This window comes from Camelus bactrianus, chromosome 26, assembly GCF_048773025.1.
Source record: "Camelus bactrianus isolate YW-2024 breed Bactrian camel chromosome 26, ASM4877302v1, whole genome shotgun sequence".
NCBI lineage: Eukaryota > Metazoa > Chordata > Mammalia > Artiodactyla > Camelidae > Camelus > Camelus bactrianus.
In genome coordinates, this window is record NC_133564.1 from 15,370,223 (window position 1) to 15,382,434 (window position 12,212).

At 40.8% G+C, this 12,212-nt stretch overlaps 1 protein-coding gene across 5 annotated transcripts in view; it reads left to right on the forward strand.

Annotated features, from left to right (window-relative positions):
• TENM3 (teneurin transmembrane protein 3) overlaps positions 1-12,212 on the forward strand; it is a 539,016-nt gene that overhangs the window by 460,148 nt on the left and 66,656 nt on the right. For all 5 annotated transcript variants that reach the window (XM_074353570.1, XM_074353571.1, XM_074353573.1 and 2 more), the window contains one exon: positions 8,429-8,575. In XM_074353570.1, coding sequence (XP_074209671.1) covers positions 8,429-8,575 — 147 coding nt within the window. The remainder of the gene's footprint in view (positions 1-8,428; positions 8,576-12,212) is intronic.

Consider the following 12,212-nt stretch of genomic DNA (forward strand, 5'->3'; position numbering starts at 1 on the left):
CAGGGTAATCAGTAATAGAACAGTGCAGTGTGTACCAATTAAGGAACATCAAATCAATGGGTATATAGTTTGTACGCTGATTTAAACAGTTGCTGATTGGAATAAATGGATTTAATATGTACTTATTTGCAGACTATAGCTTTCCTGTCATCCTGCAGGAACTGGTACATGAATAATCGTAAGAATGATACCTACTTACAAATTTAATGAGAGACTAATGCGAATCATTTTTTAAGTCTGTGTTATAAACCATTATGGAACACACAATGCTAAATAAAAATTTGTCCTCGACTCCAAGGACTTTGCAGGATTTGCCATAGTGAAGAATATGTGTTTTATTTATTATGGGCTCATCTGATTGAATTATCCTCTTTCGAAGATGGGCCTCTAAGATTTTATTGTTGTAATTAAACTGAGAAATAGTTCCAGCATTCTGGATTCTGTTGTTTGCCTGTGTCTAGGCTGTACCCAGGAGTGAATTCAATAGCCCAGTGAAGATACTCTGTTTAATATGCTCAAGCCAAGCACAGGGTGGACAGCAGAATCAGTGTGATTGGGTTATAATATGCCATCAGCGACTACGTACGTACAGTCACGCTATTTATATTTTCCCTTGTGAGCTGCCTAATTTCGATACAACCAACTTGGTTTGCCTTTGTTTCTCCTCTGTGTTTTGAATAACCAATTTGACAGTCAAAGGAAAGCAAATGTGGAATTAATCTTGGTCCACGAAGACCTGCATGTACTCCAGTTCCCCTCCCCCAATGGGCGCATATATTGACCTCTTTTTTACATGACCTTCTTTGGAACTATGGCTCAGCAGGTGTTTCTCACACAGCAGACATCAACTGAACTGCTGCTGTTCTTTGATTTTTCAGAGTCACTTGTTTTAATTTTTCTTGGCTTTATCCCTCAGCTTTCGTATCCCGCCAGTTGGTCTTCCAAACTTTGGGTTTTTCAGAGCCAGTTACAGCAGTTCTCATCATAAAGCTTTCTTTAGTCTGCATAAGCTAGCCTCCTTTTTTGAGGCTGTGTTGACAGATTAATATTTCAAGTTATTTGGGTTTTAATCTTACTTCCCAGTTTCCCCCCTAAATTGTAATGTGAAATTAAGGATTGCCACTTTTTTTTGTCTTATTTTTTCATCCAGGTAACTTCACCTTGGTCCAACCCCAAAACAGGTGCCGCTTCTAGTCTGCCTTGCCCGGGTGCACAGTTCTGTTTCTTTGAGTTGTGTATACAGCTTCTTTGTTAAGTGTGTGGACTGTGGTCTCAGAGCACGTGGTTGCAGTGTTGGACACTTGCTAGCACTGTGACCTTGAAGAAGTCACTTAATTTCCTGTGCCTCAGTTTCTTCATTTGTGAAATAGGGAAGATAATAAAACCACCTACTACCTCGTAGGGCAGTGAAAATGAAATCAGCCCATTCATGTAAAATACTCAGCGTCGTTTTCAGCGCATAGGAGCGGTGAGTAAACTGCAGCTGCTGTTGACCCACTGTGTGTGATTAGGATGGATGGATAGGGCAAGGGGAGAGGAACAGATGGATGCAGGAGAGGGGAAGGATGCTGTAAATGAGGTGTTGCTCACATGTGCTTCTTTCTCCAAGGGCAGCCTCCGCGTTATTCATAGAATTTCTTCAAAAGCTGCAAACACACGTAGGACATGGTAGGAACACCCTCATAAGCACACGTTATCCGTCTGTTCAGCAGGTGTTAGGAGCCCGTTATAAGCCAGGAAATAGGAATACGGTAGTCAGCACGGCCATGGACTTTGCATCTCTAACGGGGGAGATTTACACATTGAGTCGCATAAAGCCTTGTGTTTTCATGGAATCTCTTAACTGAAGTGAATCACAGCTAGCTCTGGGTTCTTCTCGTCTCCTTTGACCTTGACCCTGGTGTTTATACTCCTAGACTTCCTCCCTGAGAAATATTTGGGGGAGGACAGGAAGAATCAGTTAACTGGAGGCAATGGAGAGTGGAGGGCTGCCCATAATTTTGACGGATAAACAGATGAGGCAACAGCCTGTAGGTGGAATTTCCAAAAAGACGCTGTTCCTCCCTGCTCTGCATGTTGAAAAGATACAAGAAGACCACATATGAGCGAGCTCCTTCCGAGGGGGCCTTAGAATCCAGGTCCTTTACTAAGGGGCACAGACAAGAGCAAATCATTCTGTGTGCACCTCCACCCATCTTCCCCAAACGTCAGGGGGGAAATAATGTAAATAGTTGCCTTGAAAAGAGAAAGAATTTTTCCAGAGGGAAAAAAAGAAAAAAAAAATTCCAGAGGGGAGTGTGTGAGAGGGATACGGTTCTAGTCGTTTGCTTTGGTGAGCCTGGACGTTAAGGAGCTAAATCGTATAATAAAAATGCTTTTGATGACCCAGACCTTTCTCCCACATCTCAGATTTCACTGAGCCTTTGCCTGCCTGAACCAGCACGTTGACCAAGGAATTCCAACACATGCGTTGAAACCCAAGCAGCTGTTCCATTGGTTATGTTCCAGAAGTGACTGTATATCTGATTGTATTTTGAAAGAGACATTTAAGGCCAAGACAAGCCCTGGCATTTAAAGACATTCACCTGCATTCTGCCATTTAAGGCAGATCCACCTGGCACTTCTGCCGGGATGCCATGTAGAAGATACTGAAAAGATGGTCGTACTACTCTGTGGCTTTTGGAAACAAGTATCAGCTTAAATTCCTGTTAGGTCAGGAATGATTGCACGGTACTAATGAGCTTCTTTCATCCATTTCTTCTACTGAAAAAAAAAAAAATTTGTTTCTAAATGTCCAAGAAGAGGCATTATGACCTAGTGGGTAAGAGCAAGCTTTAGAGCCAGACAGCCTAGACTGGTAACCAATAATACCCTTGCACAAATTGCCTCTCTCCTCCTTTCTTCATCTGTACTGTATCAACTGTATTTACATCATAGTGTTGTGGTGAAGATTAAATGAGAGAATCATATACAGCACTTAGAGCTAGAAATTTGGGAATCGTTAATACATCCGCCGGGTGTTCATAATCTGCAAATTATGGAACCAGAACAGGATTCATGGAAAGCTGGAATCATAAGCAGCATTTTGTGTTTGTGGGCATGTATGCATTTTTTCCGGGGTTGAGGGAGGTAGATTCCATAAGTCTCACCACTTTTCTCAGGATCTGAGATCCTGAAAAGATTTAAGCACCACTGTCTTACAGGATATACAGTAATACCCACCCCTTGTGTCCCACGTGGGTCTCCTTAAAAGATAAATAATTGAAACTCCAGGGAAACTGTTTTCTGAACACATTTTACTGGGGAATAGCTTTTTAAAGGGCTCCATTTTACATGTCCAGCACTCACATTTATAAGAATTTTCTTCTATAAAACAAATTTAAAACTTCTTAGTATCTAGGAGGAATGACTTTCCTTTAGTGTCAGAACCTACTTGTTCATTTCCAAAGTAATTTTTTTGCAACTTAATGTGCATTTCAGCAATTGTAGGTGTATTAATTTTTAAATATACTCTATTATTTTTTACGATTATTGTTCCTAATGGCTTCTTACAAGCATGCCAGCATTTGTCTGATTAATTCCTGTAGTGGTTTATATAATGATGGTTCCGTTGTTGCAATTACTATTTTTTAATAATTATTTGAACCTCATATATTGGCATCTTTTAACTTCATCATTTAGAACCAGGATTTTGTGGTATAGTCGGCAATTTTACTGTTCGAGGCCATCATTTAGAACCAGGATTTTGTGGTATAGTCGGAAATTTTACTGTTCGAGGGTGTTTTTCCCCCTTCCCTCTTCAAGCTGTCAGCCTCACAATTATTCCCTGTGGTATAAAATGCAAATGACAAATCTTGGTATCTTTCTCAGCACAGATCTTTTTCTTACAGTTGGTTTTAAATATTTTTATTTAAATATTTAAATAAAATGTTCTATAAAATTTGACCTGCTATATATTTTAATGTATTTTCTAATTTCAGCTCCACTTTTGATGCTCTCTTGACCCCATGACAAACCAGCCTTTACCTTGTAATCAGTCCACTGTTTTGCATAACGGATTCTGTTTGCTAAAATAATGGAATTGGCTGGATTCTAATTTATTCCTTCTTTAAAACTACTGATCTAAATCAGCACTGATTACATTCTTCATGTTGCTTGTGTTAACTGAAGTGGACCGGGTGTAGAAGCCAAAATATTATTCTTCAGCTCTGATCAGTGTAATTAATTTTTATAAACTATGAAGTCCCTCAGAAATACTGCCCTGTCTGACCCAGAAACTCCAGAATGTTTAATGGCCCTTTGTTTATCATCAGTATCAATTGAGCTATTATGAGACTGTGCTGGACTATATAATGTTCGGAAGGAATTATTAAATTATATGAATGAGGTTATACAATAATACATTTTCATTTTAACATTTGAAAACAGGATTATTTTTTATGCAATCATAATTTCGGAGTAGTGTCTGACACTGTTTCTTCTTCGCCTTAATTTCCTCTGCAATATATTGTCAATTAGCTATCACCATGCTTCTTGTTAAACGCAATTCAGGAGCCTCTAATGGAATCTTGCGGCAAAGTGAAGAATCCTTTTATGTTCACAGTACAGATGTGTCAGAACCATTTATGGTTTTGTTTACGCACGTGACTGAACTCCCAGACTTGACGAGCTCAACTGAAAGTCATGGTTTAAATCATTCTGCTCAGAGTTCTGCTGCTACTTGCATATGTCAGTAATGAGAAATAATCAACAGGAGCATCTTTGAAAAGCAATTTTAGGTTATTAAAGATGTATGAATTTTGACAAAGCAAGAAGATTTGAGGCTTATTAAGAATATATTAGGTCTCTCCATTGAGCGAAGGGAGTGTGTATTTATGTTTCTGTGCAAAAGGAAAGGTGTAGGCTAACTGTAACCTCACGAAAGAGTAAACGGACAGGGACAGTGAGAGACTTCCGTCTCAATCCTGACTGTTCCTGCAAACCTCTTGTGAGAACCGGAGCCTATTCCTGTATGACTCCTGAAAAGAAACAGGATCTTAGGACATTCCGTATTTCCTAATGGACTCCATGTGTGATCCATCATTGTCCATCTGATATGTAGTGAGGCACTACCGGGTAATCTTCTTCTGAAGAACTTACACCAGCCTTTTTCACACTACTACATTAAATGTGCTCAAAGATCCTCAGGGTTTTTTGTTTTTTGTTTTTTTGCTTATTTATTAACCATCAACATTTAATTGTTTGTAAATATGCAAGTAACTCAAGAGAAGGCAAATAAGTAGGATTTCTGTAGGTTTATCTCTTAGATTGAAGACAGACGGCATCAGAATAGACGTAAATGGTCCCTCCAGGGCATCTGTGTATCTTTTCTGCCCTTCCACCATGTAACCCTAATGAAACTAGTTTGTTAAAGACAAACTTTAAAAAATGGAATTATCTTCTCACCACCCCCACCCCAGAAAAAAAAGTAGGTTTATCTGTAGATCTCATGTTTGTAAATTTCCAAAATTATTTAATAATAAAGAATTGATTCCCTTTGTTCTACTTAGCTACGAAAGTATACTCTTAAGAAGGATCAGGGTGGGTACGTTCTACATAATCTGCAAAAAATAAAATAAAAAGGGTTAGTTTACCTGCATACTTTTCCTGACAATGCTAAGTATCTCCTGGAATCGTGACTGCGTTTGCTAAAGCGTGAATGTATTGCACTTTCAGAAGATACGAAGTGCATCTCTGTCGTGTGATGTGAGTTTCATGTCAGCTGCAGCTACTCAATTTGCATGTAAATTCTGAAAATTTCCTTGTCCCATGTGACACTTCTGAAATGTCTGTCTGTTCTTTTTTCCTTTTTAATTTCTCAAGCTCACTATTTGGATAAGATAGTTAAAGGTACTGTATTCTTGCTCTTTGTTGACATGTCTACGTATGTATCTCTATATAACCGTGTACTAGGTTGCACTAGGTATGAACATCGACTGTTTTTCATGTATATTTTTGTAAATTATAAAGCAGGCTTACATTATGTGAAATCCTTTGGATTTAAAGTATTGAGACTTAAATGTCTGTGTCTCATTTTTATAATTTTGGGTTATCACAGATTTCATTCCTATGTAAAAGCATTCATTAGTTTTCACTGCAACCAGAAACTGAAGATAACGGTACATTTGCTGTTTTTTGTTTACGGGTTTTTTTGTGTTTTACTTTTTTTGCTTTAAGATCTTCATTGTTGGCAATTCAGCTCATAAGCTTTAAATTCTGAATTAAAGGCTCACAAATGCTTACTCTTTTATCACAGAATAAGAAATTGTCAATCTAAAGAAGATTCTTAACATATGTTGAGAGAAATCTCATTTATCCTCATATGGAAACTTCTTTGGCTTTTTCTAAATGTTTCAAAATACATGTGCTATCATAATTTATGTTTTGTTATTTTCTAAGAAAAAACAAAAACTACTGTGCATTCTAGAAAACAGAAATGATAACAGCACTCGGCAGAAAACAGCAGATTCTGTGTCTTCAGTTATCACAGAAATAAGTGAAAAACGTATTTTCAGAAACCTCCCTGTCCCTTTTTCCTCAAAGTACCTATTTTTTATGCCTTGTTTGTGCTTTTCATTAGAACACGAAAATATTCATGGCAATATCCAGGCTTTCGTGTAGTAACTCTTGTGGGCACGCATTCAGCGGCTGCACCTCTTTGTCAAGGGGGCAATTAAATCTTTCTTTTTCATTAAAAAACAAAACAAAAACATCCATAAGGAAAATTCACCTTTCATGTATGGGATAGTCCATAAATACAGATGGTAATTGTCGGAAAGAAAAGAAAAGCAGCAGCAGAATTAATCTTATCCTGACTTAATGACGTCCGAAAGCATCATTTCATTACACCTGGCCGCGGGGGACCTGTCACCGTGGTCTTCCCTCTGTTAACTCTAATCTTAAGAGACAGAGAATCTCTTTGAGATATTTTCATTTCAAGTTCCACAGTGGAGGAGGGGAAGCCAACATATGAATAATTCTCTTAATACCAACTTAAAATAAACATCTTTAAACCGATTGTTCCCTTAAATTTTGTCACTAAAACAAGAGTAGCATTCAAATTATAGGAAACTGTGTAACAAACCCCAACTGCTCGAGCAAGTATTTTTCCTAACATATATTTTATACCAAATTATAAATAATCCTACCCAAAGAGATCTGATTAATAGCCAATTATTCTTGCAGTTTTCGGGCATTGATAACCTCATTTCTGTCAGTGTCATACCACACTCATAGCCAGAAGCACCAGAATCTACCCAAGTGTCATCCTCATAAACAGATCATGTTGGCTGCATGCCAGTTATCATCAGTAGAAAGTGGCAAAATTTGTTTTTTTTTTTTTAATGTCATGTTAGACTGAAACAATTATAGATTTCGGATATATTAAATTATTTTCATTGTTTCCCAAATTTTCCCTCCTTGCCCATAAAAGCAGACAAGATAGGATATAAAGGTAACAGCATAAAAGCTTTAGGGAGATTGTCACAAAATATCACTCTTCGCTCTCTGTCTTGAAGCACGTCACTACCGTGTTTTTGTTCGGTCTATCGATGTTTTACTGTGGTCCTTATGGTATTTCATTTTGTCCGTCCTAAGTAATCAGATATGCACAGCGATGACGTTTAGTTGGAAATCCTGTCGGTCCTGTCCCATCCGTATGCAGCCTGAATCCTGATGTTTGTTAGAATAGATGCTAAGCTGCTTCACTATTTCCTGGGCTTTGCTTATTCTGTGAAAAGGAATGTACTCTCGGCATAAAGTATAGTCATTGATAGTGGCCTATACTTTGTGCAATTATTTAATGCACTGTAATTTCACATGAATATATACGGCAACTCTGAGGCCAGATAAAATTAATGCGCTCTTTTTAACATCATCCATATCCGCATACCCGCTTCCATGCTTTTGAACTTAGAGGGAATTTTTTAAAGCAACAAGGCTCTTTTAAGAAGCCACGTACTAACCAGTGACCAGTAATGTTTACGGCAGATTAAAAATCTCCATATACTGGAGATTCTGAAATGATCTTGTTGAGACCTTTTTTTTTTCCACACCTTACAATCAACCTTGTTGCTTTGCTAAAGGGAAGGGAAAAAAAAAAAACTGAGTTAATTTTGTCTGGCCTGCAGCAATTTAGTGGATCGTTGCAGATGTTTCTGTCCTGCACAGGTAAGTGGTGTCTCAAGGGTCAGGCCAATCAAAGATGCCACTTGGATAAGAATTAGATTCCTTAGATAATGTTGCTGTTTCAATCCATGTGCAATTACAGTCTTTGTGCTGTTTCAAAAGGCCTTGTTCCCACTCAGTGTCCCTCATCTGTTTATCTGAGGCGCAAAAACCGTCAATACTCAAAACCGCTGGTGCTCTCCCTCTTTGTCTCTTTTGACAGAGGGTTGTCCCGGTCTGTGCAACAGCAATGGGAGATGCACGCTGGACCAAAACGGCTGGCATTGTGTCTGCCAGCCGGGCTGGAGAGGAGCAGGCTGCGACGTGGCCATGGAGACCCTCTGTGCCGACAGCAAGGACAACGAGGGAGGTAAGAGGTGTTGAGCGGGAAAGCGAGCCTGCGCCAGAACCCAGGTTTGTAAGTTCCCGCGGCTACGCGGTTATCTGTTGCCCCCCCAAAAAAATCGGATCCCCATAGATTAGAGGGATTGAAAAATGTGTGAGCCCTGATGGAGTGCTTTGGCTCCCCATTCTCCGTGAAACGAGTGTAAGATTATTATCGTTCAGGGGAAAGGCAGGATCACCAGGCTGTTGTATAATGTACATCGTTCCCCATTCCTTGTCCTAATCTCCAGGTGACAGTTCCCTGCACTGCAGCCTTTAGGACCCTGTGAACTGGGAGCTTTAAAAGCAGTGTTTTAATAACTAAACAGTCTCATAGATAGATGCCAGGTATTTCCCAAGCTCTTCCGTTGGAAGGTCTGGATGGAAAAAACAGAGCAGGAACAGAGAGCAGGCCCGTTGAAGCTGTCCTTGTGGTGTCTTTTTAATCCTTGTACCCTGTGAAAAGGACTGTGATTTTCCACCCCACGTAAGCCCGCGGTTAGGAAATAACTATTGGCCCCCTTGTGCACATCCTCCATGCTACTGTGTTTCAGTTTCAGAAAACAGAGAGTGAGAGCTGGTGGTTCCATCTGCAGTGATAGGGGTGTTGCCCCTGTAGCGGCTCAGTGTTGGGGCCCCTTTGGGACTGAGTTTTTTGAAAGGATGTAGTTTCTGTCTGGAGCTCTGTGCTCACTTGCTCTGGGGATGAAGACATATTTCCCCACCCCGCCCCTCATCCCCCCTGCCCTTTTGGGAATGTCCCGTTCAGTGGTGGTTAAGAGTACAGGTTTGCAGTCAGATCTTCAGTCCACCTCGTGGTACATATTTGACGTTACACAAGAGTCTGATCTCTTTAAACTTCAATTGCTTCATGTATGAAATAGGAATAAAAGAGTTTCTGAAAGGTTTAAGTGAGAGAATGTAAAGTACTTAGCATCTTGCCGGGGACACAATATGTTGTAAGTAGCGGCTCTTATTATCCAAGGTTCCTTCTTTTGCTTTCAAAAGTGCTCACCTTGACAAGGTGAAATTCCTAAAAGGTGGTCAGGGAAGACTGAATGGCCTTTTGTTTCTAAGTAGAGTGGCCCTAACGACAGGCAGACCTCGGAGATGTTGTGGGTTCGGTTCCAGGCCACTGCGGTGAAGCGACTCACACGAATTTTTTGGTTTCCCAGTGCTTATGAAAGTTACATTTACCCTGCACTGTAATCTGCTAAGTGTGTGATAGCATTGTGTCTAAAAAGCAACGTACATACCTTATTATAAAAATATTGATTGCAAAAAAAACATGTTACCCGCTCTCTAAGCCTTCAGCAAGTTGTGGTAGTAACATCAGAGATCACCAATCGCAGATCGCCATCACAAATACAGTAGGAATGAAAAAGTTTGAAATTGTGTGAGAATTAGCAAAGTGTGACACACAGACACAAAGTGAGCAGGTATGGTTGGAAACATGGCGCAATCGACTTGCTGCAGGTGGGGCAGCCCCAAACCTTCAGCTTGTAAAACATGCAATGTCTGCACAGGAGAAGGGGGCCTGCTCTGTGCTGTTCACTGGGAAGCAGAGTGAGCAGAACCAGCTCTCAGCTCTCCCCGTTCCCCCAAAACACACACACACACACACACACACACACGCGCGCGCGCACGCACACTCATGCACACACGTGCACACGCACACACACCTGGACCTACAGTCATTCTCAAACCAAACACTATTCTCTCTAAAGTCTCTTCTTCCTGGTGAGGAGCTGGAAATTCTCCCCTCTAGTCTCCAGCAGACTGCTCATTATTTCTCCTGTTTGCTTTTTACCTGGACTCTCAAGAAACTTGAGCCCCACACAACGTTGTAAATTGACTATAGCTCAATAAAAAATGTTAAAAAATAAAAATAAAATAAAATAAAACACACACACACACAAAAGAAACTTGGGCCCCAAGTTCTGAGCTGAAGCCTCCTTTCCTGTCCACTCCTGATAGATGGAGGTGGTCCTTGGCCCCGGAAGCTTTCTCGCCTGGTAACACGTCACTGCCCCAACTCCTCGTAACCGTGCGTGTTGTGGCGCAGAAACTGCAGCATCACTGCTCCCCGCAGCCCAGGTGGTCGCTTTCCCATTCCTTTCTCCCAGGAAGCCCCCACCCCATAGTTTTCTATCACCCAGGGAGGAAGGACAGCTTTCCTTTCTCTTCGATCAGGTATTTCACACTTGTCTTCTGCAAGATGACGTTGAGGGGGTTACAGACTCTCACAGAAGGAAGCAAACTGCAGGGCCAAGTCTGCAGAGACAGCTGCTGAGTAATTTAGGGGCTAATCAGCTCGTTAGTGTGGTTGTCAGCCAAGGAGGTGCCTCCCTTTCCTCAAAATTTATCAGCTGTGAATTGGCCTCGTTCCCCTTTTGTTTATTCTCATTAGGGTGAAACTGCGCTGTCTCCAGGCGTCCCTCTCCAAGGGGCATTCGGAGCTGATAGAGGACCTCCTGTGCATTCTCTGCTTGTATCATTTGTATTCCTGTCCCTAACCTCGTTCTGTTGATCATCTGAGAAGGAATCTCAGTGCCAGCTTTATTATGCCCTGAGGTTGTAAGCCAGGTGCCTTGTAACCCAGGCTAGAGGGTTCCTTGAGCTTAAGCATGAGCTGTGTGTGTAGAGACAGTGTTTTCCACACCAAACCCCAACTCGAGACACATAATCTGGCAGTTACGGACATCAGTGTCATTATATGAGGACAGTGAAACAGAATGTTTAAAATAAGCACTATACTTGAAATTCTGTGACATATGGTAACTGTACCATTACAGATCCGTTGTCTAAACTAAGTTTAGTGTCAGAACGGTGAATTAGCAAGAAAGTAGCTAAGTAATTTGACTTAGCACCTTCAGTAGCTAAAGAGGAGAAGATGAAGAGGTTGATTTGGCCCTAATCAGAAATTAAGGGACAGGAGGGTATAGCTCAGTGGTAGAGCACGTGCTTAGCATGCAGGAGGTCATGGGTTCAGTCCCCAGTACCTCCATTAAAAAAAGATAGATAAATAACACCTAATTACCTCCCCCCTAAATAAGTAAAAAAATTTTAACGTGATGATATTTTACAAAAGAAATTCAGCACGTCATACGAATGACTGCCAGTCTAGTCTGAGCAGCTTTGTAGAACACAACTTGAAGAGCTTTGTAGAACACTCACACACGCACGCACACATGCACAAAGAAAGTTGATTACTAGTTCCAGAACTAAAGAAGATACATTTAAGAATTTTAGAAAGGACAGCCAGATATGGGGAAGTAGTGAAATAGTTGTTCTTACACCAAGCATCTTCCTTCCCCTACAAAACAGACCTTCCTTTACCAAACCAGTTGGCCCCGTCTCTACTGTCTACGTCTGATGATCCTCAATCTCTGGAGCTCACTAAACAGATGTCCCTCTTTGCCCATGGAGCCCACCCCTCTTTATGTCTCTGACATGCTTCAAGAAAAGCAGCCTTAGGAGGGAATTCCTGATGAGGAACTGGAGGAATAGCTCCCAATAAAAAAAAGGCTGGAGGAACTTAGCCACTCTCTTAACACCTCCATGGTCATAAGAAATCAACCTGTTCAGTTGGACCTTGTTTCTTTAGGACTCAAATAAGTAGC